Below are 26,985 nucleotides of genomic sequence, written 5' to 3' on the forward strand. Positions count from 1 at the left end.
GATATGCAAGATAAGAAATTTGGTGTTGAAATGGCCAAAAGTAATGGTGGTGTGCCATTAGAAGAGGATTGGGAATATGCGAGGTCTATTCTACCATTTTTAAAGATGTTTTATGACTCTACCCTACGCATTTTTGGTTTTTCTTATGTCACCAGTCATATGTATATGAAAAAGGTGTTTGGAATTGGTAAAAGGATCCGACAATATTCTGAGAGTAGTGATCTGAGCATAAAACTGATGGCAATGAGGATGAAGGGCAAGTATGAAAAATATTGGGGAAATCCTAATGGAATTAATATTTTATTATTGATTGCTGTTGTGCTTGACCCTAGGAGTAAGTTGGATTTTGTTAATTACTTCATTGACTACCTATTTGAATCTAGTATGGCCAATGAATTGAAATCAAAATTATTGTCATCCTTAAAAACACTTTATGAACAATATCAAGGTATTGAGGAGGGTTCTCAAAGTAGCCAACAAGAATCTCAACTAGATGATGATGATGATCCTCATGGCATGAGTTTCTACCTAAGAGCTACAGGACGTAGATTTTATTATATATCAGAGCTTGATAAATATTTGAGAGAGGATCCTGAACCTTATATGAAGTCAATTAAGCTTGATATTTTTACATTGGTGGAAAGTCAACTCGATTAGATTTCCTATCCTTGCGAATATGGCTCGAGAGGTGTTAGCCATTCCTATCTCTACCATAGCATCAGAGTGTGCATTCAATACAGGAGGAAGAATGGTTAGTCCTTATCGTAGTTGTCTAATGCCTAAAATAGTGGAAGTGCTTGTTTACACACAAGATTGGCTAAAAGGAACACCTTTCTCTATACTTTTTTATGAGGATCCTAAAGAACTCGATAAATTTGAGCAAGGAGAAATTATATGACAAATTTATATATTTTTTAATTTATATTTTAAGTGTTCAAAAATTATGAAATATTTAATTTATTTTTGTAGAGATAACCTCTCAAGATGAAGTGGGACCTTCAAGTGCTGCTATTAATTTGGATGATTGAAGTTTTGCCACAATTTGTTAGTTATCTAAAGTTGATTGGAGCTATTTCATCAATATTCTTGTTGATCAGAAGTCTTGCTACAGTTTCTTTTTATGACTCCACTCCTTTAGGACGAATACTACTAGGGTAAGCATATTTAACATTTCTTTTTCTTTCCCTTTACAATGTAATGCAATGCATGGAAGCACTAATTTTTTGTCTGTTATTTCCTTGTTTGGGTCTCCTAGGATCTCAAGCTTGTGGACCTTGATGTTGCATTCAGTTGTTTGTTTGTTGTTGCAGCTACTTCAAATTGTTATGCTAATCTTGCAGTTTTAGCAATTGTTACTTGGCAAGTCTTGTTTGTCTCAATCCCAATGATTTATTTTGCAACCAGCTTGCAGGTGATGAACAAATTCTTCTTTGGATTACATTACATTGATAATTTGGTGTCATTTTTTAAATTAATTTGAGAATAAAATTATTTAACTGCAGTGTTATTGTTGGACACGAGATCATAATGACTCAGATTGACTTCATCCCTGCATTTTTATATAATGCGGATTTTTGAAACCTATTTATTTTCCATGTAGAAAATTTTGAATTTTAAAATAGCTCGAAAGTATCTGATTTAATCAAAAAAATTTTGACTTATTAAATAAGGAAACTTGTTTACTACAAAAGGGCACAAAGATATAGTTCAGTTCACATAGAAATTCACAATATGGAATTGTGCTTTTTACCGATTGTTGGCTGGTCCAGTTTGGAATGAAAAGCAGTTGCACAAAAGCAGCGTTGTGCAACAAGATTACTGCATGCATTATAAGTAAACTAAAAATTAGTTTACTGAACTGCACTGTACTATGAGTGGACTAAAAACCAGTGCAGTTTAGGTCACCCGAACTATTTTTAGTTCAGTTCATCCGAACTATTTTTAGTTCAGTTTAGTTTAGGAGAACTAATTTATAGTTAACTGCAAAATTATATAGTATAGTGCAGTATACTTTGCCCACCCCTAATTATTATCGTTATTTATATAAATAACGACGGCATTATAGAAATATGATAATATTAGAAATAATAAAAGCCACTTTGTCATTTTATTTTAAATTATCTATAATGTAATTTTATATTAACTAAAAGACTTGATATTTAAAACGTAAATAAGTAAGATAATAAAACAAAATGACAACTAGTCACCTAGATAAAAAAAATAGATTAAGTTTAAAACTTAATCAAATAAGCTAATAATATTATAAAAAGGTTTAATTCGTATTTTGGTCCCTCTTTTCGTAGGGTCTGTTCAAATTGGTCCTACTTTTTTTCAAAAGTTCACTAAGATCCCACTTTTCGCAAAAACGGTGCAAGTTAGTCCTTTTTGGTTACGGCGTTAAAAAGACTAACGGCACAGCTGCCCAGCTGGCAGAAAACTGATGAGCTGTACATTTTTTGTTGACGTGGCACTGTGATATGTGTTAAATTAATTAATTTAAATTAATTTAAATTAATTTAAAAGATAGGGTTAAAAAAATTTGACAATTACATTTGGGGTAAAATCTGCATGCGATTTAGGGTTCAACAATCTCCTTTCCAAGAGTGCAGATTCTGATTTTTGGTGAAATCAACTTCGAGGTTAGTGATCGCATTACTGTTCTTATGTTGTTGTTATAGTAATTGATGGCATTACTGTTGTTACTATGTTGTAGTGGATTCTGTTTTTGCTTTTTCTTTAATGGGTGGGTGCTTTTTCTTTAATCCAAGGCCGCGACTTGTGCAGATCCGTATTCAGAGAGAACCATCAGCAATACCTAAGACGGCGAATAAGGCGATAAACAGATAGAAAAATCGGAAATTTGGGAGTGAAAGCGTGACCCAGTGGAAAATAATTGATGGGTTTGAACAGGGGTGATGGTTCTCTCAGACTATATTTTGCGGTTTTTGAAGTTTGGAGATTTCGAAAGAGGTGAGGTTAGGGTTAGAATTGAGAAGACAGAGAGAAATTGGGAAAAAAAGGAAGGTGGAATTGAAAGGGTGGAAGAAGGAGGAAGAGAAGGAGGAGAAGGAGAAGGTGGTGATGAGAAGGAACGCCATGGGCATATGGGAGGAAGAGAGTTGGGGCAGAGGTTGAAGGTTGCAATTGCAAGATGCGATGGGTGATTGCCATGTAGAGTGCCACGTCAACAAAAAATGTACAGCTCATCAGTTTTCTGCCAGCTGGGCAGCTGTGCTGTTAGTCTTTTTAACGCCGTAACCAAAAAAGGACTAACTTGCACCGTTTTTGCGAAAAGTGGGATCTTAGTGAACTTTTGAAAAAAAGTAGGACCAATTTGAACAGACCTTACGAAAAGAGGGACCAAAATACGAATTAAACCTTATAAAAATAAATTAAGTTTAAAGAACTTTAGAAAAATTACAATGTTTCAAACTCAATCGTAATTAATATAATTTTGTTATAATAATGCCGTGTCTGTTTATTCTAACCTATGACTTTTGACAAATTAGATGAATCTTTCAATCTTGTCACCACCACCAGAGAAAGATGAGAGAACAATACAAGAAAAAGAAAAGAAATGTTTAATCTCATCCGAAATTCTCATTTTTGTCCGGAAGGTTCTTTTTCTTTTTCACATATCAATTTGGTTTGTTAATAGCCGTTTAACATTTGATAACGTGGCATTAAAATTAAATTTTGTTTTAAAAAAATTTTAAGAGCGGTGATATCATATTGAAGGACAAATATGGAAAGATAAAAAAAAAATGGGATTCTTATGATTTTTTCGTTTGGAGGGGAAAATCGTATTCTTTGTTTTGGATAAAGAATTGCAGAATCTCCTCCGCCTGCCCTCCGCCGCCCCCGCCGAACCGGCCGTCGCGAGTCACCGCCCAAGCCGTTGTCGATTCCACCGCTCACCGCCGGACCCATGGCCGGCCATGGCGTCAAAACCTCTTTTGCTCTTCTCGTGCTCGAAGGGAAACGATCCCTGGGACGCATACTTCCTATCATTGGCTAGACTAGCCACCGCCGGTCGCTGGCCAAGACGTTACCATCACCGTCGTTCATCGCCGGAGGCAGTGCCACCAAGACGCTAGATCTTCTCTGCTTTTTTTCTTCGCGTGCGAGGGAGAACCCCTCTCGGTTCGAAAACGATGGTAGAGAGAAAGGAGAAAGCAGAAATTAGTTTTCGGGGTTCTACAGAACCTACGCTATATTGCTGCTATGGTGTGGTAGCACACAAGGCAGCCACCATCAATTTTCTTTTTCCTTTTTTTTTTTTTCAGCGTTTCACCGCCGTTTTCTTTTGGTTTCCGCTGTCTCGGATTTGTGTCATTTTCTCCTTTTGGACTTCCAACTACTAACAAATAGCAATTCTATTCTGTGAGAGATTGAAATCACATAAATCTTGCCAGCAAAATGTCACTTCTGCAATTCATTGTCCATCTCTTCAAACAAAGAAACCAACTGATGAGATTAAACCGAGGTTGAAAAAGCTGATTCCAGAAGATTTCGAAAAATATGATACATTCTGAAAATACTGTTTTAAATTGCATTTTATAATTCTAAAAACGTTATTATAAAAATCCCGTTTTAAAAATTGTTCCAGAAAATTTTCAAATAATTTAAAAATTACGAAGATACACCAAGAAATCGGCTAAAAGCACGGAAATTTTTTCTAACATACTTTATCACTCCCATTTATTTCTTATTTTTTAGCCATTACACATTCTTACTGGAAAACAAAACTGATAACCGAGACATAGGGCTAAATAAATATATCAATTTAATATCTAAAGAATAACTTTAGTTACATGAAAAAGCCATAATCCATTAAGAACAACTTGCAACACTGAAATAAACAATTCCAGGTATATAAACTGTTTATAACCAGTAATCAACGTTGATAGCCCATCTCTTGAATTAGTTTATCAATGAAAACGTGACCCTAATTCCATTATATCAGAAACACTTTGTTCCTTATCTTATCTTCATCATCTATTGTCATTTCCTCATTTTTTTTACTCATTAAATGGCAGAAAAATGTATGAAGGTAACGTAGAACTCTATTAAATTTAAGAGCAAACATTTTTTAAAAGGAAATAATTGGCAAAACCCGATACAGATGAACGATTTAGGTTACATCACAGAAAAACAAAAAGTCTATCTGATGGAGTTGAATGTAGCATTAAATAGCGAAAGGCAATACACAAATATAATTTATAGGATTAAAACTAAAACATTTCTTCCATCAAAACTCAAAAAACAGAACTCTAATCAAACAGACCCAAACCCATATCCTCGTCGGACTCTTCCTCCACCTTTTCTTCCTTCTTCTCAGCGGCCGGGGCAGCATCAGCAGCTGGGGCAGCACTTCCGGCAGGTGCAGCTGCAACCGCACCACCTCCAACAAATACTGCACCACCCACTATTACCTGAACAAAACAATCAATAAAAATAACCTCATTTTTGACCCACCACGAAATGCTTGAATCCAAAGGATAAAGCACCAAAGCAGAAAAACCATCACCATCTATCACCACCAATAGCATGTGTATTGGTCAACCAACTTAGATGGAGGTGCATAAGTGCATTTAATACTATTGTTTAATTTGAATAAGATCTAATTGTATATACTTTCCCTTAGTCTCCCTAATTTTTTATTTTTAAAATATGGTACATGGAAAAATCAATTTTCTTCATAAATTTCCATGTTTAAAGCATTTTTAATACAAAAGCCAGTTCAAACATGGTCTCAGAAACTCACTTCCATAATATGCATGATAATATCTTGCATAATGGATCCACACTGACTATTAATTTGAACTCGAATTTCAATTGAAGAATTGCATCCAAGTTCCATCACCGAAAAGCACAAGCGCGCAAATTCATCATTTTAGAAATGAATAAGGATGAAGCTTCATAAAGCGAAAAGATACAGTCAAACTATTCATTCCTCAGCAAAATCTCAGACAAAAGAAATGAACCAGCATTCTTCAGAGAAAAGAAAATAGCATGACAAAAACCTATCCATCATTTCGAAGCAAGCTATACAATAACACATATATTACAATACAATACGGAATCTAGCAAATCCAATTAAAATCAATAAATAAATTATTAAATAGAGGTAAGAAATTTTAAAAGGAAAAGATAAAGCCAGAGCAAATGTAAACGTAAAGTTTCGCTTCCGAATCAAAAAGCCGAAATCGTCAGAGATCTTAAGGATGTACCTGAAATATGGCAGAGGAAGGGGAAACAGGAGAGTAAGAGGACTGAACGCCGCCGGAGGAGTCAACGGCGAGAGCGGCTTGGACAAGCTTCCGTTGGAGTTCGTAGGAGGAGTCGGCGGAGGACTCGAGGTCGCCCGAATGTTGTTTGGCTGTCCATTCGCCGCCGGAGTTGCGTACGATAAATGTGAAGACTCCCATGGCGACTCTGTGCGAAACCCTAATTCGAAACTAAAGACTCGCAGAGAGCAAATTACAGTGACAGCAATTTGTGTGAGAGGAATCGTTTATGTAGCAGTGAGGTTTTGGAACCCTAATGCCGTGCAAGTGAAAAGCCCATTTAGCCCACTCCAATATTATATGGAATTTTAATCCTTAATTTTGTATTGCCAGTTACTCCCTCCACCACCACGTATTACCCCTGCACCTCCCCTTTTTTTTATATTCCAGAAATACCTCACAGTAAATATAAGTTTTACTATTTAACGTCATTAAAATTTTTAAAACCTTAAATATGTCCTTTCACTTTTTTGCGGCGGTGCGACGGTTCGAGTGAATGAACAAAAAGTTAATACTTTTTACATGTTTGTATCTGTCGTCTGCTTAACAATGGAGTCCCAAAGTTGCATCCATTGTTCATTCTCACTTACGCTTATATTCATAACTATCACTGCAGTGCCCTTTCTTCTTCTTCACAATTTTCATCATATCATACCAAATTTTACACATCAAAATATAAATATAATTGTAAGCAAATTTAATTTAATTTTTTTTATTTATTTTATCTTATCTTCACTATTTTCACACGATGTTAACGAAACGTGTGAGGGAAATGATAGAAGAAACTTTTCTCGAAACTTTGGACAAAGGTCATCTCTTATTTTTCTTTCTTTAAGAAGTGTTGAGCAAATAAAAAATTATTCTGTTTGAATTATTTCATTTTGTATCGATAATGCGTTTTTCAAAATTTTATTTTGAGATATGTGATCCATTTGTTGTTTTCATATTAAGAATTTAGCACTGAGTTAAATTATGTTTAATAATTTTCATGAATGTAGGTGTGCAGAAGAAGAAAGTGAAAAATGGGAGAAAGACACTGAATTTGAAATGAAATGGACTAGACATGTATATTACTGGTGAAAAGGAACATTCCCTTTAACCTCTCAAGCAATAAGAACAAAGTGAAGCCAAAAAGTGGAGTTTCCATTTTAGATTTTTCATAGAAAGACACCATTGCTATGCCATACGCAGAAAGACACCATTTCATTAACGAATGTCAACGTCCGTCCGATTTACCACATTCATTCCCAAACGCACGCATGCTGACATCCATTGCACAATATTAAGAATATAAACTAATAAAAATAACTAAAAATATAAATACAAAAGTATAAAAATAACTAATAATTAAAACACTGAAACACATCGTCAATTCACTCTTCAACGGATCCCTATATTTGTTCACGCATCTTGATATTTGTTGCACACAGTTACGGATATTGACATCCGTTTCATTTATTCGCACCTGTTTCCATTGTTCTGCTTAATCATCCCGCTGAACGACCTTCAACCACCTTTAACAACCAATGCACCACCACCTTCAACAACTACCACTGCACCACGCCAACACTCAAGCTTTCCACCTTCAACAAAACACACCAAGGAGAAGAGAAACACGCAGGGAGGAGAAGAGAAACCGAGAGTTTAAGCTCGAACATCAAATACGTGGGGGTGTAGAGTCTATCTAGTGGTGGGGACGGGTGTAAATATTAATGAAAAGTAATTAAAAGTTAAAAAATATTTACTAAAGGGGTGAGGGGTAAAACTGGAATGGAGTGGTGCAAGTAGCGTTATGTGGTGGTGGAGGGAGCAACCTCCTTTTGTATTATGTTAATACATCCAAAACTAACCAAATTTACTCACATATCCATACCTTTTATTTAAATACTTCAAAAGTTGTGAATCTTTTTATTCTAATACAACATTAAAGTTTTAGAGAAAATTAACATTACTCTCAAATTTAACTATTTTATGAAATAAAATAATTTAAGATTTTTTTTTTGTGTGGCTATGTGATGAGTACAATTAATTGGTTTTAAATTGGTTAGACTTACAATTTGAGAATTTGGGTTTGGTAGAATATTAAATTTGTATTTGCAGAATATATTATTTGAACATTACTTTGCTTACATTACTTTTATTTGAAAAATGACGATTAATATTAAAATGTTGCTTACCTTGATCTTGATCTTGACTTTTATTTTTATTTTTATTTTTATAGATCTGCATCAACACAATATACACATATTGATCACTTAAAAGATGTAGAGGTAATATTTGAGCATGAGTAAAAAAGTGATAATGAACTTATCATATGCTTGAAATATCGGTAGATTAAGGGCTTTCTCTATTTAAGAGAAAACAAAAACAATGATACACATTCATATTTATTTTATATACACATATTGTATTTATTTATTTTTCATCTCTTTCTATCTTATCAAATATCAAATTTTTTTGTTATTTATTTCAATATATCTCACGTATTGATCAATGTATCCATTAATCATTTTTCTAAAAAATATGTGAAAGAGGTTATATATTCTTATATTGTTTTTAGACAGCTAACATTTAATTTTACTCTAATAAGAAAAACCATAAACAGCTTTTTATTTTATGTATTTATTTTAAATTTGATTATGAGGTATAATAATATTTTTAATTTAATTGTTTCCGTTTGGATTCTTAAATTGATAGCGTTGATTTAATAACAAAGACATGGTATTTTGGAAAATATTTTATATTTATTTAAAATTTAAAATAAAAATATATTTGTTTGCTATAAGTCAGTTTTAAATAAGTTTTGTTGTAGTTTTACATTTACTAGTAAGTTAGATAAACAACCGAATCAATAAATATTTATAAATTATATTTTTTTTATATTAAGTTTGGTATAGTTTTATGTTTTATATCTTTTATTTTTACTTTTATTTTAATATATTTTTGTATAATGAAAAATAATAAATATATTTTAGATAATTTTACTAAATCTATATTCACAAATTCACAATAAACAACTTTTGTATTGATAAACCAATTACACACCAACATGTATAAATTTTCAATTTCAATTCAACACAACGTCATATTCAATCACTCAACATACCAAATTTCACGATTTAATTAGATTTCAGAAATCAATCATCATACAAACATCAAATATCATATGCATACAAAATTCAAACCAAATAAACTAACTTTCCTTACTTGGTTGACGCTTTGATGGTTCTAAGAACTCTAAAATTCTTCCTAGGCTCCAAGATTTCTATTTGCTCCTACAATTCACGACAATTTGACCAAAGTATACCCTCAATACCACTAATCCACAAAGAGTCTTGGAGAAGACTCAAAACCCAAAAGAGTGAAGAAAACCCCTACATACAAGGACACAAAAATTTAAGGAGAAATGGTAGAAATCAACTTACTCTATAGTTGAAATGAATCGGCTAGAAATGAAGATCTTGCCTCAATGAACTCTCAGGCGGTCTCTATCTTTGGATAGATGAGTAGGAAGTTAGAATTTATAGAGAGAAAATAAAAGAAATTTTAAAGACGAAGTTTTAGAGAGATAAATCTTCTTAGATAATGAAGCTTCTTATTGAAAAATTTTATTTATATTATTGATATTTTTGAAATAAAATAATAGAGTATCATTATTTAATACCGCATCTAATACTCGATTTTTAATGGTCTTACAATAAACCCATCTTTATATTATTAATATAAAGATGAAGCTTAGAAATTTTGATGATGTCTGAAAGTCAAGTCTCAAGTAGTCAAGTTGCAAGAAAACCTTCATGAAGACTTGTTTTGTGTTAAAATTTTTGTAATTTAATAGTTTTATTTATAGACTATTATTTATCCTTGTTTACATGTATCATATGTTTTAAATTTTGTTTTGGAGTTAGAAAAACTCTCAATAATCGATTAACACTTAAGATAATCGATTATTACAAAGAGGTTTTTAAAGATAACTAAAAACTCATTTTTTCTCTGAAATAATCGATTACCAACTAATGATAATTGATAATTCATTTTCGATTATTACTTACCATAATCGATTAGCACAACTAGCCGTAGGAGTTTTTAGACATTTTTTTTACCGTTGTGCATTCATTAATTACATAATCGATTACCAATAGTAGATAATCGGTTATCATGTGTTAAATAGCGGACAATGGATTTTTCGAGGTATCATTAAGTGAGATCTTTATATATTGATTGAAGACTCTCATTCTAACATACAAAAATACGAAAATCTTATTTGTTTGCTTGTATGTTGTGATAAGTGTGTTATAGGGTTTGAGTAACCTTGTGTTGAGACTTTGAGAACTTAAATGTTGGCATAGAACGAGAACTTTTACTAGAATTGTGATTAAGTGTTGTTGTTGTTGCTAAGTGAAACATGTCATCCTTTGTGAGGATTCAAAAGAGGTGTTCATCTTTTGTGAAAATTCAAAGGAGGTAGTCATCCTTCGTGAAACATTTAAAGGAGGTGTTCATCCTTTGTGACTTTTAGGAGAAGTGAGTATCATCTCTTGAGGTAACAAGAAAAGTGTTCTGAACCTTAAATTTGTTATTTTTTTGTGATTGTAACAATGTGGATTGTTAATCTTCATTTGAGATTAACAACTAGACATAGGATTCTTGTATCTAAACCAATATAAAATGTTCAATTTTCTCTATTCCTTACTCTCTTTACAATTGTTCTAATTTATTTACAATTGTTCTAATTTATTAATGTGAAAATTAAATTAGAAGAAAAAATTATTAAAAACACAATTTGCAATAAAAAATCAATTAATTCCTTTTGTTATTTACACTAGCCATTCAATTGCATCTTCTTAATTTGTTATTTACACTAGCCTTTCAATTACATCTTCTTAATTTGTTATTTACACTAATTCATATGTTTAAAATTCAAATTAACAAACATGAATTCAAATAATGCTTATATGATTTCTTTAAATAACAAATATACACAAATTATATTATTACTTCATATCCATACACTTAATAAACAATTATAACTAATATTATACCTTATGTTGTTGATGAATATATTTATGTTTATGCACTCCCTTGTTGCCAAAACTGATATATATTTATGTTTCTGCTATTTTTTTAATAAAATAAGTATATATTATTTAACTTAACACAATTAAAAAACAAAACCAAGAAAAAATTAAAACCCCAAACTAATTGTAAAATAGTAAGTAAACAAAACAAATAAAAAGGGAAAAAGATCTCAGAATTTCTCAAGTATTTAGAGAAATTCTGTTATTTTGTTCGAGCTAGTTCGTGCAAAATGTTCTTAAACACATAAAGTGCTGTTTTCATTAACTAAAGTTAAGTAGTGTTACAAAGAGAAAATTTGCTTCAAGAGAAAGAATTAAAATGTGTTGTTTTAGAGTTTGTCTATCACAAACTTTTACCTAACTTCAAGTGAAACAAGAACTAAATAGAGTGGAAAAAAGACTGAACAATGAGGTGCTTTTTTGTTTTTCAGTTTTTAAATAATTGGAAGAAGGACTAGTTGCAGTTTAGAACAAATAGTGCACATCCATGGATTTCCACGTCCATTGATATCGTCCCCTGTGTTGTGATTACGTTCTTTCCACTCCACACTTCCTTCCCCTTGCATGAATCGATCCTTTTGTCAGGAAGAACCTTCCCCAGATATGATGTCTTTGCATATATCTCGGTTTTCTCATCGCTTAGATTGAAGAAAGCAAGGTAGATTTCCCCTGAATACAGACAAAACATTCAGAGTTGTAAAACAGTTTATATCAGAATTTGCTATTTAACTTCTTAAATGGTACTCATGATTAAAAGAAATAAGCATTTTCTTTTCAATTTTGATGCTATGCAGTTGCAGAAAAGAAGAAAATTCTTGACATCCTCCAGAGTGTTTGTTAGAAAGTAGAAACCTTTTCTTCCTGTTGCAATCCAAGAGCGAATCCCACCAGCATTAGCCTCAGCTGCAGGAGTGACCAATTTGCTTTATGAGTGACAAATACAAGGAATGGGGGGTAAGGAAGAAAGAGAGGAAATGAAATTAGTTGTAAAAAGTGGTGAGTGTCCACAAAATTTCACCTTCAACAAACTTTACTGTTGCACAAAGACCGGAGTAACTATTTACCATGGTCCCATTTGAGTGCAGTTCCCAGATCTGTTTAAGACCAGATGAATCAGTTTTCATTGGAATCATTAAAATACAAATTGGCTAAGACATATGATACTCAAAAGGGGTAAAAAGAATAATATGCACGTAACGAAGTTGATCACCACCAGATTAATTTTGTATATCTACTAGAGGCAAGTTGTAAAGGTTACATCACCTAAACCATTTAAAGCTTAAGAGCGACATGCAACTCTTGCGCATGAAATATGGAATGACATACCTGATTAGAATCCCATCTGCATGGAGAAAATGTTCCTCTCTTGGACTCTTTAGAAGTAACCTTTCGTTTTGGAGAACCGTCTAAGCAAAATTTCATTCTGTCAGTAGCAACCAATTGGTGTTTCCCTCGGTAATCCTGTTGATACATAGTCTCACCCTCTCTGTATCAATGCCAATGTAACAATTTCTGTTGTTAACAGCAATACAAATGTTTAAATGGAAGTGGGATAAATGGAAAATGGAAAAGAGAAAGATAAAGCATGATTACAATCTGAGTTGAAGTTCTCTCTTGTTTACGCAGAATGGAGGTTGGTGCTGGTTTTCTGCACCCTTTTTCCAGCAGATTGTTTGAAGATATTGGTTATGGCTATGACTTTCAATAGACCAACCACTTGCCTTTGATTCGCTACAGCCAGTCAAACCTAATGAATGTGTGTACGATGATGTTTTCTTTGTTCCTTGCTTCGATATTTGCTTTTTCCCTCCAGCGTGCTTCAAGTTATTTGAGCTTGTGATATAAGGAAACTGTCATTGCAGCAAAGTCAAATGATTCGTGATAAGTTGTATGCCTGACGTGCCTATTTTCCCAAAAAAAATTAGATGGCTCACATGCCTCCATATTATTTGTGCTGAAGGAATTAATCTCTAGCAGGGTAGGATTTGTTATAAGTTGGTATGTGATGGAATCGATCTTCCGCATATCCCCTCCATACATAAGGGGAGACTTCGCCATAGACCACAAAGTCATCTGTCAAATAAGTATAGGTTCTTTCAGTCTATCACAATGAATATTATAAAGGAAAACAATTCAGATATACATTTTTTTATCAATACCTGCGTCCTTTTTTCTTCTAGAGTGAGCCTACTAAACCTGTGTGGACCATCATTTGAACCTACAGGTAAAATAGGGGCAAAAGAAATAATTCCATAATCCATATTCCAATAAGTCAAGCTCATGACAATTATCTAGGATGCACAAGTGTAACATCTTTTAATTTCTCTATAGAACTCTTCGTGATATATTAGAATAGGAATATCTGCAGAGAATGCTTGACACTGCCCGGAGTTTCTAATTCACACAAATAAAGAATAGACAAATGCAGTAAATGGATCTATAAATATATACTGATAAGAAATAACCAAAGTATGATGGTCATGACATTCATAATGGGCAAATAAAAAAGTAGCATCTCAGTCTCCTTTACCTGCATCAGTTAGCCATCCAAATGGTAGCATGTCCAAATCAGGCCAGGAATTTCCCTTTAAACCTTTTCCTCCTATCATATTAGCTGTAGAGAAATCCCTGGTTCACAATTAAAGGGACTAAGTTATGCAATATGGCAATGGAATAACAGAATGTACTCGGACAATTAGCTTGACTGAAACATACTGTGAGGACTGATTAAAATATCTAAAAAAAGATATAGGAACAACTTAACCACCTTGTTACGTCAAAATGAGCCTGGACATCTGGCCAAGAATCCCAGTCATCACCGGTTATTCGATACATGTTGACTAGTCCACTGACACTCTTGGCCATTGCTGGTGTCACACTGGTTCCAGGAGACAGAGAATACACAATAGGGCGATTAAGCTCACTGAGAACCTGGAATGATGTATCACATATAAGTTTGCCAAAAGATGCGGGCAAAATATTCTCAACATCTATTCATATGAGAATGAGAAACTGCAGAATACCTCTGACACATAGCTTATTTCATTTAATTCCAAGTCATCACCAAACACACAGTCATGTTTCACTGCAAGGACAGCAGAAAATCTATCAGCACTGGTGCCAAAACACAGGCTTACACACACACACACACACACACACTCACAGATCATATTGAAAATGAAAACCTACAGTTAAGAGTCCACCATGTTATTTCTATTGCATTTTTTTCCCCCCATAATTCCTGAATGAGCACATGAAGGAGTATGGATGCACTTGAAAGGATTAATTTGAAAAAATGAAGATTCTTATTTTTGTTAATTGAATTGAAACATCATCAACTCCTATATCTATCATTCCCAGCTTGCATGTGAGATCATGAAATCGCTGAGTGGGAAGACCTTCTGTGGATAGGTGTGCTAACTAAGGTCCACATGGGATGTAGAGAGTAGTGATAAGGTCACTATCTAGTTTCTCTTTAATAAAGTGTTGATCTATCTCTATGTGTTTAGTCCTATCATGCTGAGCTAGATTGTGAGCAATGCTAATAGCTGACTTAGTATCACAATAAAGGATCATAGGTTCTTCACATGCCACTTTAAGATCATTTAGGATAATTCTCATCCATAACAATTTATACACCCCTTGTGTCATAGCTTGAAATTCAGCTTTTACACTAGATCTTGCAACATTTTGTTTCTTCTCCAAGTCACCGAATTTTCACCCAAGAACATGCAATATCCTGAAGTGGATTTTGTATCTATGACAGACCCTGTATAATCTACATCAATATACAATTCCATTTTTAATTTTTCATTCCTCTTAAATAGTAATCCCCTTCCTAGACTTGTCTTTAAATATTGAAGGATCTTGTTTACAGCTTGTAAATTTCTCTCTCTTGGATCATGTATGAACTGACTAACGGCACTCACAACATAAGCTATGTCTGGTCTAGTGTGAGCTAAGTAGATGATCTTCACAACAAGTCTTTGATATTGGCCTTTATTTACCATAGAACTGTCTTCATCAGTCCCAATTCTATGGTTTTATTCTATAGAAACTTTGGTAGTCTTGCAACCAATCATACCCGTTTCTTTAAGACGATCAATAACATACTTTCTTTGAAAGATAAAGATGCCTTTTTTCGAGTAAGCTACTTCTATCCCAAAAAGTACTTCAATTTTCCTAAATCCTTCATTTCAAATTGGGTAGCAAGTTTTTCTTTCAAGATTTGTTTCTCATGTTCATCATCTCTTGCAACAATCATATCATCCATATAAACTAAGTAGTGTAAGTTTACCTTCTGGGAATGCTTAATGAACCAGGTATGGTCACATTGACTTTGACAATAACCCATGGAGATCATAGACTGAGTGAGTCCACCAAACTAAGCACAAGTTGACTACTTGAGCCCATACAAAGCTTTCTTCAACCCACACGCTTTATTCCTTCCTTTAATAGACCCAAAACTTGGAGGAATTTCCATTTATACTTCTTCCTCTAAATACCCATGCAGGAAAGGATTTTTCATATCAAATTGTTGCAATTCGCAACCAGAATAAGCTGCCAACGAGAGAATGATTCTAACAATATTCATCTTTGCCACTAGAGCAAATGTTTCCTCATAATCAACACCATAAGTATGAGTATATCCTTTGGCAACAAACCTTGCTTTGTAAGGGTCTAATGTGCCATCAGATTTATACTATAGACTATAAACCCATTTGTATCCTACTGGCTTTTTATCTAGTGGCCCGAGGAAGTGGACAGTGTTGATATTATCTTTAGTAAAAATAGAAGCTTCTTGATATGATAAATTACTTGAAGTTTTTTAGACCACAAAAATAACAATTCTGTCAGCTATGTCTACCTATAGAAGAACATTACAACTACTTCACTATCGAAACTAAGGTGACGATAGTGCAAAACATTATTTAAATTCATTATGATTGATGCGTGACATGATGCAAGTGATGATAGTTCATAATAAGCATATTACAAATGAGTAATTCGAGTACCTAGATCAACACCCCATGCGGCATACTGCTCATACAGGGATTTCAAAAAAGCTCTCCCAGCTGCTAACTTTGTATTTACGCTCATGAAACCGTGAGGCATCCATGCACAAGCCTTTTCTGGGATTGCTATGTCTTTTGCACGCCAAACTCGATCAGATTCTTGATATGCAGTTCCCTATGAAATTGCAAAAGGAGGAAATCAAAGGTCAACAAGAACTTTCAATTAAGTAAAAAAAAAAAAAAATTCCCATATTCTGCTGGTCGTTTTGTACCTTTTTAATAAATACATTATTTAGGCATCCATAACTACAAATTTCTGATACATAGAAAAAGAAAAAAAATGTTCAAGTCATAGCAGAAATGCAAAGCACACCTTTGTTGTATCCAAGATAGGGGTGTTTGCATTGACAGCTTGAGTGCTTATCCCTCTCATAACATGAATACCAAACTTCAAACCCAAACTATGTACTTTATTAGCTACTTCCTTGAAACCCTTCCCACCTGTGGAAGAAGGCCACCTTCCTGGGTCTGGGAGCATCCTTCCCCATTCATCAATCACGTCAAATCCAAGAGAATCGGGATAGGCACCTTTGACTTTCTTCCTATACCAGAGGTAATCCACCACGACAAACTTCAAGAGTTGATGAAAAGAAATCAGTCTATTTGTTAACACAGTCAAATCGTCCACAAGTTATTCTTCTTTGCAGTATCCATACCTCATATCCATGAGCCTTGAGACGTTCAGAAACTATTTCAGCACTTTGTAAGAATTCATCTTCAGAAATTGTCCAGCAAAAGGAATCATAAGAATTCCAACCTCTTGGTGGCAGGCTAGCTTGCTTTTGGCCACTCTCAGGTATATTTTGGGATGACACACTGAAACGACGCACTCAGATACATATGTTATTTCTTTTCATACTTTTATTGTTAACTATCTGACAATTATCGACAGAACAGAGTCTCAAAAGATTAAGGAATGTGATTGAACAGCTTTGGTTTTAATTTAATAAACTTTCAGTCTATATTTTCTGCAATTAATTTGGTCAAAAAACAGAAGTTTGCTTATAAGGTTTAAAAGTCACTGCACACACTGCTCTAATTGAATCTATGCAGAGTTTCGAGTTTAATTCTCCAAATGAACTTGGGCATCCCAAGTTTGACCTCAAGGACCTAAGTCAAAAGTGGCGTTATGTTCCGATTTTAAAGGTTATATTTAATACGAACTTTTTTTTGTAAACAGCTTTTGACATTTTGCTACCAAATAGTACATTTATAGCAGAGCATAAACCAGCTTCTGAAAAGCACCCAGCAATACCAAATCCACCCCAAATGTGAGAGAGCCATCTACCTTTTTGTGTTCATATGATTTGAGGAATAAACGACAACAGTGCCCCGAATACAATAAAGTTTTCGTTTATCATTATTTTTAGTTCGAGAACGAATGTGTAAGTTTTCCTTGTAGAGTGAGAATTTACCCATCCAAACAGACAGAAAACATAAAAAATCTTAGTTGAGTTTTAGATTAATCGACAGCAGGAGAAGCACAAAACCACACATTCAACTTGATAAATCCAAAAAACAGTGGAAAAAGCTTGAATACTCTCTAAATCACTATCACTGTTCACTCATGAGGTAGATTTCTGTGCACAGATCCACCACGAAACCAGCGTGAATCAGCCATTTTGACAACCTCCAGAAGCATGCAATGGCAATGTGAATAAAACAGAACATTAACAGGTTCAAGATTCAAGAAGGAAATTAATTACCAATCAAGCATATCTTAACAATGTAAAAAATGTGCCATAAAGAAGTGAAATTCACAGTAGTAAGAGAAGCATAAGATTCCATGGTTGCGTACCTTAGCAAACAGAGAGGAAGGAGAACCCAAAAGGAGACTAAGCACAGAGAGAAGCACTTCATCACTGCAAGCACATCTGCTCCACCAAACAATGTTCCCACCACAGTTAAATACTTACAAATATCCAACTTCACAGTACGATATTTACAGTAATAAGTGAATTTCTAAAAATATAAAAGTAAATATAACATAATAAAATAATGATAATGCGTTGATGCGTTGGGAACCATATACATGCATGATGCACAATCATATCATGATGCCATTGAAAGCAACGTAATAGCGGTGACGTTTATCTGTTTTACTTGAATACAGTGGTGGATTTCTTCGAAAGGAAACGCATTTTGGTTTGTCGCTACCCTGTTTATGTTTAACCCTCACACTTCACGTTAGCTATACGCGCACGATCCCAATTGCAGAGAAGTAAACGTATCTGTCACTTCTAAATCGAATGTTGCAATTCATTCGAAAATTCAGATCTGTATACATGTCGGCGAGGATGACCAAGGAACGATTTCGGTGATTAAAATGTGCACCAAATTTGCAGTGTTGGAAGGGAAATTGGAGATAACAATGGTTAGGGGAAGAAAGAAGCAAAAGGTAGAATTTTTACGAGAGTGCGGTGTGAGAAAACATGACATCATGTGTCATTTGATGTCTGTCGGGCGTGTGTGTGGAAAATTGTGGGGGTAGCGCGTGGGCGCAGATTCCTCTGCAGAGGACGAGATATACAGCCAAAGAGAAAGACCTTTCCTTTGTCTTAATTTGCCTTAATCTTGTCCATTCTTGATAATTTCGTAACTCATTAATTAATTTCTGACATTCATATGTTCTAGTTTATTCTTATTATTAATATTTCTTTGAATTTTTATTCATAATTGATAAAAACACAATAGATAATCACTACTATCGATGAGGAGAAACGTGTCTCTTACTATTGGAATCGTGATTTGTCATTAAGTAAGGAATTAAGGAGTATTTACTGATTAGATAACTTTAATCATGTGTTTGTTGCTACCAATATCCACTCATTATGAATAAAGTGAAACCTTCTTTCTTAGAATCATGTTATATTTCTTAAAGTGATGAAGTAATCTAAATAATGAGATTCTAAATGGAGGAAAGATATTTAAAAATTGAAAAAAATATCATTTTAGGTCTTGTTCACTTGAATGAATTTAGAGAAAAGTGATTGAGGGATTTGAGAAAATTTGAAATTAAATTTTTTTGTTGTTTATTTGAGTGAATTTAGATGTATGAATTTAGAAATAAAGTTTGTGAGAATAGTGTAATATTTAATTGACGTGATGATTAAAAAATTTACTTCCAAATTCACTCTTATTTATTTCTAAATTCACTCAAATAAACAAAAAAAAATTATTTTCAAATCCTCTTAAATCTCTTCAATCAGTTCCCCTAAATCCATTCAAATGAACAATTAACTAAATTTAAAGACGAGGGGATAAGAACCACCGTTTCATTTTATTAGTTGGAAGTTTTGTTGGTTGGTAGATTGAGAAAAAATTATGAATGGAATCAAAGCACTCACCTAACTTAACAAATAATAATATCCATTAAGTATGGCTAAGGAAACGAATTAGAGATTGTGAGCCAATTTGACTCTAGGCACAAGTTCTTGATTTGAGAAAAATAAAATTAAATATAAGTTAAACTTAATTTAGTTTAGATTAAACAAAATCTTTAATTAACATATATAATTAAATTACACTAACTTATATTTAGCTTAACCAAATTGAACCAACTCGAATAGTTTTAAAATAAACACATGGAATTTTGATACCAATTTATTTAATATTGCTTATATGCTTGCAGTTATTTTTCCATAAAAGATATATAACAGAAAAATGTAAAAAAAGATGGAATTAATTTTGTATTCATAACTTAAAAATTAATATTTTAAATTATATATATATATATATATATATATATATATATATTACAAAATAAAATTAATTTTTTACATTATTACTTATGTTTGCTTTTTGTGATATCATGTGCATGGAAAGAAAAACAGTGTTTATGTGTGATCGTTGGACTAATGATTGGTTATATATATTTACATATATTTAATATATTATAAGAATAAAATAGTTATAAAAAAAACTTTTATATTTAAAAAAAAGAAAAGAATAATACTAAATGAATGTAAAAAAAAAAATTATGTCATATTATCATTTCTATTCAGAAAAAAAAGGCAATGAGATGCCGACTGGAATTTGAAAACAAGCCTTTGTGGAGAAAAGAATTGTTGTGAGAGACAGGATTTAACTGTGGCCCTTCACAGTCTGTCCTTGCATTTGACCCATGATTTTTTTTTTCTTTTTTCCACTGTGTTAGAGACCTAACATACAATTATAATTTAACTTTATAATAAAATCAACAATAAAAATTATTATAATTATAATTATAATTATTATTATTAATTAAATAACCTAATAATTAATATTAAAAATAATTATTTAAAATAATTTATATCAATTTTTTAATTTTAAATTACTTTAATAAAAATAAAATAATAATTATTTAATTTTATCTATTAAAATATTTTTAATCTATCATACTTATTACATTATATACAAACTTTTACATACTTTTATATCATATTCATTCAAATTACATAATTTTTTCCTTAGTATAAATAATTCCACCTCATTTTTATCTTAAATTCACTTTTTCAAAGCTATATTTAAATCCAAAACCACACTTATGATCTGTTTATCTGTCTATAGGAATAGATTGAGGAATAAATTTGAGAATGAGGGAAATGTTTCTTTTAAAGAATATTGGTTTAATAGGTTCGCAGGTCCCTGTTTATGCAGATTTGTATCAATTGGGTCCTCGTATTATGAACGTTTTCAATTGGGTCCCTGTTTTGATAAATTTTGAATCAATAAAGTCTTTGCCGTTAAATTCTATGGATGGCGTTAATTTTCTTGCAATGTGGCATGTTGAGGTGTGATTTAATTACAAGATGGCGTAATGACATGGATTTATTTGATTTTAAGTTTAAAAAATATTTAAAATAAATGACGAGGTATCATCGTTCTTCTTCAATAATTCCCTTCAACCACCGTGTCGTCAACCACCGCCGTACCACCGCCGCCAACTCGAGCCTCACCGGCCACCATTGTCGTCTTTGCATCTTCGCAGAAGCCGCCGCAATCATAATCGTGGCACTAGTCTTCACCGCCACCATGGGAAAGGGCTTCTCCTTGTGCCTTTGCCTACGCGCCGTTAGAATGGGAAAATGCTTTCTCCGCTTCTCGCACCAGAATTTCCAAATGGAGATGGCTCTCTTCTGTTTCTGGGTTTGTTTGCAGGTCTGATTGTGGTTACAGGTGGAGATGAACGAAGGAGAAGATGATTCGCGCCATGGCTTTCGAATAGCTGCGCGATTTTGATTTTCTCTGTGATTGGGTTTCTGCGTGTTTTCTCTGACAGGTGCGAGGGTGATGAAGGTTAGTGGTTGCGATCATGGCAGCGTCTTCACGGCGGTTTTGTGGCGCTAAGGTTTGGCGAAGCAGCTGCGAGATGCGAAAAAAAAGGCGCGATTCGGAGAGGCTTGCATCTCTGGTTTGGGGGAGGTTGCGGCGAAGCTTGCGAGGAAGGAGATTGAATCACGCTTGGTGGCGGAGGACGAAGGAATCGCGATTCTGGTGGCTGATACGATTCACGTTTCTGCGATGGTGGATAGCGGCGATTTGAAGGTTGGCGGTGGTGGCTTCAAGGTGGCTGACGGCTAGGGTTTCTGGGTTTCCTCCTTTCCCCTGTCTGAAACCCTAATTTTGGGTGGGAAAGGGGTTGACATGTGTCAGGTCTTCACTGGTCACGTTATGAATCAGTCAAAGCTGGTCAACAAGACTCTTCTGATGCCGTGCCACCTCAGTAACCTCAGCATGTCACATTAAAAGAAAATTAACGCCATCCATAACATTTAACGGCAAGGGCTTTATTGACTCAAATTTTACCAAAACAGGGATCCAATTGAAAACTTTCATAATACGAGGACCCAATTGATGCAAATCTACATAAATAGGGACCTCCGAACCTATTAAACCAAGAATTTAAACTGATTTAGAAGAATGAATAATAAAACTCCTAAATTTTAAATCTCAATTTTACGAAGAGATTAAAAAAAAAACATATCATCTCGTTCCTTTTTATATTTGTAATCCATAGCTTACATAAATGTCTCATATTTTCTTTTTAATTTTATATATGTTTTTCCTGTATTTTTATATCTACTTTTACGATATTATTGAAAATTAATAATAATAACAATAGTTATTATTATTAAATCTTTTGAGTAATAATAATAATTAGAATTAAATATATATTTTTTTGTCGTTCAACTATAATGTATTTTTAGTTTTAATTTTTCTTTCTAAATTTTGATTTATTTTCATCTCTTTTTATGACGTGACTAACAATGTGTCACACGTGAATATATGTCTACAAGTTTTGAATGATTTTTTGAAATTGAAAAGTTACCTTTTGTTAACTTTCAAAGTCGAATATAAAATTAGGGTTATTTACTTCAATCGAAATGTATATCATCTAAGCTTTGGGATTAGAGATGTGCTTGTTATGCAAGTCGTCAAACACGAAATTCCTATTTAATCTTAGAAAAAACATAAAGAGGATAAGGTTGGAGTTGGTCTTCTTCGCGAAAATATGTAAGTTTGTTTTTGTTTTCGTGGGAATATAGGGAGGGATTGAGGATATAGGGTTTCACCATGTAGGTAATTTACTTTCAAAATCATTGTTGAAGTATAATGAAATATGATAATAGGATTTGGTTGCACGTCAAGGAACATTGGTTCAAGAATGTCGCAAACATATGGATCGTCTTCATAATTAGCGTCAAAGTTTTGTGGTTGTGGAAAAATATTGTTGTAATTGAATGAAAATACTTTAAAAAACAAAGGAAGATTATTTTTGAGGTGTAGAACTTGAACAGTAAGTAAGAAATTTTTTTACTTATAGTGATGAAGTTTTTATTAATGATTTGTAATTTTTATTGTAGAGTAATTTACATTGTAACTACTTTGAATGTGTTGATGAAGGATAATCTCAAATTGAAACTACTTTACAAAGAAAAACTGAAAAAGATGAAGTTTGTTCTGAAAAGGAAAAAGTTGTAGTAGACCTAATGAAGAAGAACGAGAAGTTGAAGAGGAAATTATAAGAACGGAAAAAAGTTGGAAAAATTATGGTGTTAGTTGTTTGTTTTGTTGTGGGCATTAACAATTATGTTTTTTGTTATGTTTTTGTTATAGATTAATTATAATTAGTATTGTAATATTGGGTTGTAGCAGTAATGTTTTCAATTTTGTTTTGGTATTGTAGTAGTGATGTTACTAAAACATTCATATTATACTTTGTTGGTTAATCCTCTACGCCCTTCCTACTATTCTGGTTTAAACTTTTTTACCCAATTTTGTGTCCTATCAATTATATTTCTATCAAAGCCAGTAGATTGTGCTATGCTTAATGCATTCAAATCACTAGTACACCCCCAAAAAATTCTATAAGTTGGTTATTATTTTTTAAGTGAAAATTCCATTGTTGCATTGTCAAAACATGTATCATTTTCTTTGAGATTACTTAAATCAACATAATGAGTGGGGACAAAAGCCAAGTTTACAAAATCCTTCAAAAAAAAGTAAAAAATCAACATTCTTTTTTACATTATGAAATTCTAGAAATATCATTTATCCTTGAACCCCTTCCCTTAAAAAACAAAATCAGGGACCATTTATCATTCTTAACATCACAAACAGGCTATGTAGCAAGTAATCTAGGAAAGGTACTTAACATTCTTCACAGCTCACCACAACAAGATCATTTAATCTTAATTGGACCACAAAGTTACCATACTCTTCAATAAAACTAGTAAAGCCTCATAAGGCAACTATTGAGGGTGTTCAATATCCTTTCTTCATTTGTATACTCAAAGTAAAACTAGCTTAACGTGCCATTTTCAATCTCTTTTAATACAAGCTAAGTTTGTGTACTGTAGGATAACTACATAGCCCTAAGTACCACGCAAAATCAAACCTTCCTTCACCAAATCAATCTCTACAGCCTCGCAAGAAAGATAAAATAGCATATCAGTTTCTAACAAACTTAGTTCCATTTTGAAACTAGCAAACAACTTGTCATTCTATAGAGGATGTTCACTCAATCGACCAAAATAATAATACCCCAAATCAAAACCAAGTGATATAACTTGTGATTTTAAAACAAATTAACAAAAAAAGACTTTGATCAAGAAGATTAAACAACCAGCATAAAGTAGTACTAAATTGAGGAATAATAATAAACATAATAGAGCTAAGATAATGATTTCTCACATTAGAGCACTTTTCACATTTCAAAAGCTTCCACATTAGCCATTGAAATTTCACACCATGTATGTGGAAAAAGATCAGAATCCAAAAACAGATCTTGTAAAGAAATGAAGACACTAACATGTTGAATAACAGTGGTTGAACACTTTTTATTTTTGATAAGCATCATACTTGAGTGAATATGAGACATTCCTATAATACAAGTATCATGTGACCTTATGTACTGTCATACAATTTGAGTCCAATTGTAATAAGAATGTATTGTAAAATTTAAAAAAATATTACCAACATCATCAGTTGTAAAATTTAAACAAGAACAATACACTTTGACTATATATTATAATTAGTTTTAAATAATTTATTTTAATTACCCATTCTACATATTTATAACAGAACTAGGAATCAAGTATTTTCCCAAGGGAAGGAATAAGAAACTTGGGTTAAAATACAATTATGCAAAAACACAATTATGCAAGAAAGAGTGAAACCATTCCATCCTTTGTTGTCATACAACATACAACATGGTCAAAACACAATTATGTAGAAATGGTGAAACCATTTTATCATATTTTGGACAAAAATACTTGTAGCCTTCAATGAAAAGGGAAACACAAAAAATGTAACCTATAATGAAAAAAAGATTATTACTTTGTTAAATAATCAAAATGAAATCAACTTAAATTAGCTAATAAAACTTGAAAATTAACCTTTTATTGATCTGAAATAAATACCCAACTTTGACAATCAATGTCCCCAATATCAGCAGCAATGTCAAAAACCACCTCTAGGTCTCTTTGCATTCATTTCAACCACAACAAAAGCTAGTAGGAAATATTGGTCACTAGGGTCTGCCCACTACCATTATATGTTGTCTTCAGATGACAACCATTTACCCCAATGACGAACTTGCAACTACCCAAGAAGACCTTGTTACAGCCCTCTAAACACATGTAAAATGACTCAAACCTTGGTGGCAAAGTGGGTTTGGTTTATTAACCTTAATCTTGAAGGTTCCAGCCTTAACTCTTAATAATTAAGCAACATAATCATATAGACAACCATATTGTCGTTCTCCATCTCCCCATTGCAAGTTGCTTTACTTTTCTAGCCTTCCAATGTGTTATTCCAACACTGTATAACTTCTTAATTTCATCAATGATTTGGTTGACTTTCATGTTATCCACATTTATAAATTTGTCCATCAATACTTGTGCAATCCACTGTACACTTGCAATTTTGCTTCCAAAAACACTTCCACATTTGTGATCTAAATGTATGGCTACCTCTTACCTTACTAGGCATAATTAAAAAACCAAATTTCTTTTTACACACAACCCTAACTCTCTTATGATCATTCTTTACAAATTGGACTTCTTTTCCATTTAAAACTCTATGCTCCATTAACGCATTTTTAAAATCTTTCAATGAACAAAACTTCATCCACAATTTAAATTTCAAGGTCTTCTTCATATCATTTTTTCTATACTTTGAAAACTTCTCCCTATTCAAACTCACACCATAATCACTATCTACATCTGAAGACAAATCATTAGTATTGTATTCTTCATTTATGTCATGGTCTCCAACTTCTTCATTAACCATAAATGACTCTTTAGCAACATTAGTTCTTCTCCTTACTGTTTTCTTCTTCTTATTTTTCATTATACTCCACCTATCTAGTACAAAATTAATATTTTTATGATCATGTACCACCCTCTCATTGTCCTTCCCAAACCCATTATCATCATTTATCATTTTTTCTTCTTGTCAACCACTTTATCTTCCATTGACCCTTCTTCTTCCTCCTCAACCACATTCCCTTCTTCCTAAGCCATAATGGTCTCTTCCTCAGCCATGTTCACATCTTCCTCAGTCATATTGACATCTTCCTCAGCCACATTAACCTCTACCTCCATGGCCTCTACGTGTCCTGCCTTTGCCTCTTCACCCATGACGTCGTCCATCACACCAACAACAATGAAGTTAATTACTTGGGCCTCACTAAGAACATGTTGCACATATATTTCAACCTCTTCGACATTGGCCTCTGTGTAGTTAGTCAATTATAATGCTTTCCTGTCATCACTCAATATTCTAAAAGTCTTTGTTTGGACCCTTTCCACCACAGCTTGAAATCTCCATCATATTTGAAATCCCTAATAATTCTCACTAAAATAGGACCACTGATCGGGATCAATTCCTTTAATTAGGTGTATCTCTCCTATATTATAGTATGTTGTTGTTTAGGAACTTGTCTATGTGATGCAAAGAGACATCGAAAACCATTTCCAAACCTACATTGTAAAATCAACATTTTAACTCAAATAAAAATCACCTAAAACGCAAATGAAAATAAAAAAAATGAACTTA

The 26,985-nt window shown here is 33.0% G+C and overlaps 2 protein-coding genes across 2 annotated transcripts; both read right to left on the reverse strand.

Moving 5' to 3' along the window:
* Positions 1-5,048: 5,048 nt before the first annotated feature.
* On the reverse strand, positions 5,049-6,508 carry LOC124831461 (large ribosomal subunit protein P3z-like). The gene is made up of 2 exons (XM_047305455.2): positions 6,234-6,508; positions 5,049-5,435 (listed from the first exon to the last, which is right to left on the reverse strand). Exons 1-2 carry the CDS (start codon positions 6,429-6,431, stop codon positions 5,274-5,276), a joined length of 360 nt encoding a protein of 119 aa, XP_047161411.1. The 5' UTR covers positions 6,432-6,508; the 3' UTR covers positions 5,049-5,273.
* Positions 6,509-11,599: 5,091 nt separating this feature from the next.
* On the reverse strand, positions 11,600-18,864 carry LOC124831454 (uncharacterized). Its single transcript, XM_047305443.2, has 15 exons — positions 18,547-18,864; positions 18,242-18,317; positions 17,100-17,259; positions 16,757-17,014; positions 16,384-16,558; positions 14,392-14,453; positions 14,136-14,299; positions 13,899-13,996; positions 13,528-13,586; positions 13,307-13,441; positions 12,962-13,218; positions 12,695-12,854; positions 12,387-12,462; positions 12,221-12,271; positions 11,600-12,037 (listed from the first exon to the last, which is right to left on the reverse strand). The coding sequence occupies exons 2-15, from the start codon at positions 18,301-18,303 to the stop codon at positions 11,823-11,825; spliced, it is 1,932 nt and encodes a 643-aa protein (XP_047161399.2). The 5' UTR covers positions 18,304-18,317; positions 18,547-18,864; the 3' UTR covers positions 11,600-11,822.
* Between the last annotated feature and the right edge of the window lie 8,121 nt (positions 18,865-26,985).

Source organism: Vigna umbellata, chromosome 1, assembly GCF_029865625.1.
Source record: "Vigna umbellata cultivar VRB3 chromosome 1, Vumbellata_1.0, whole genome shotgun sequence".
In the NCBI taxonomy this organism is placed as follows: Eukaryota; Viridiplantae; Streptophyta; class Magnoliopsida; order Fabales; family Fabaceae; genus Vigna; species Vigna umbellata.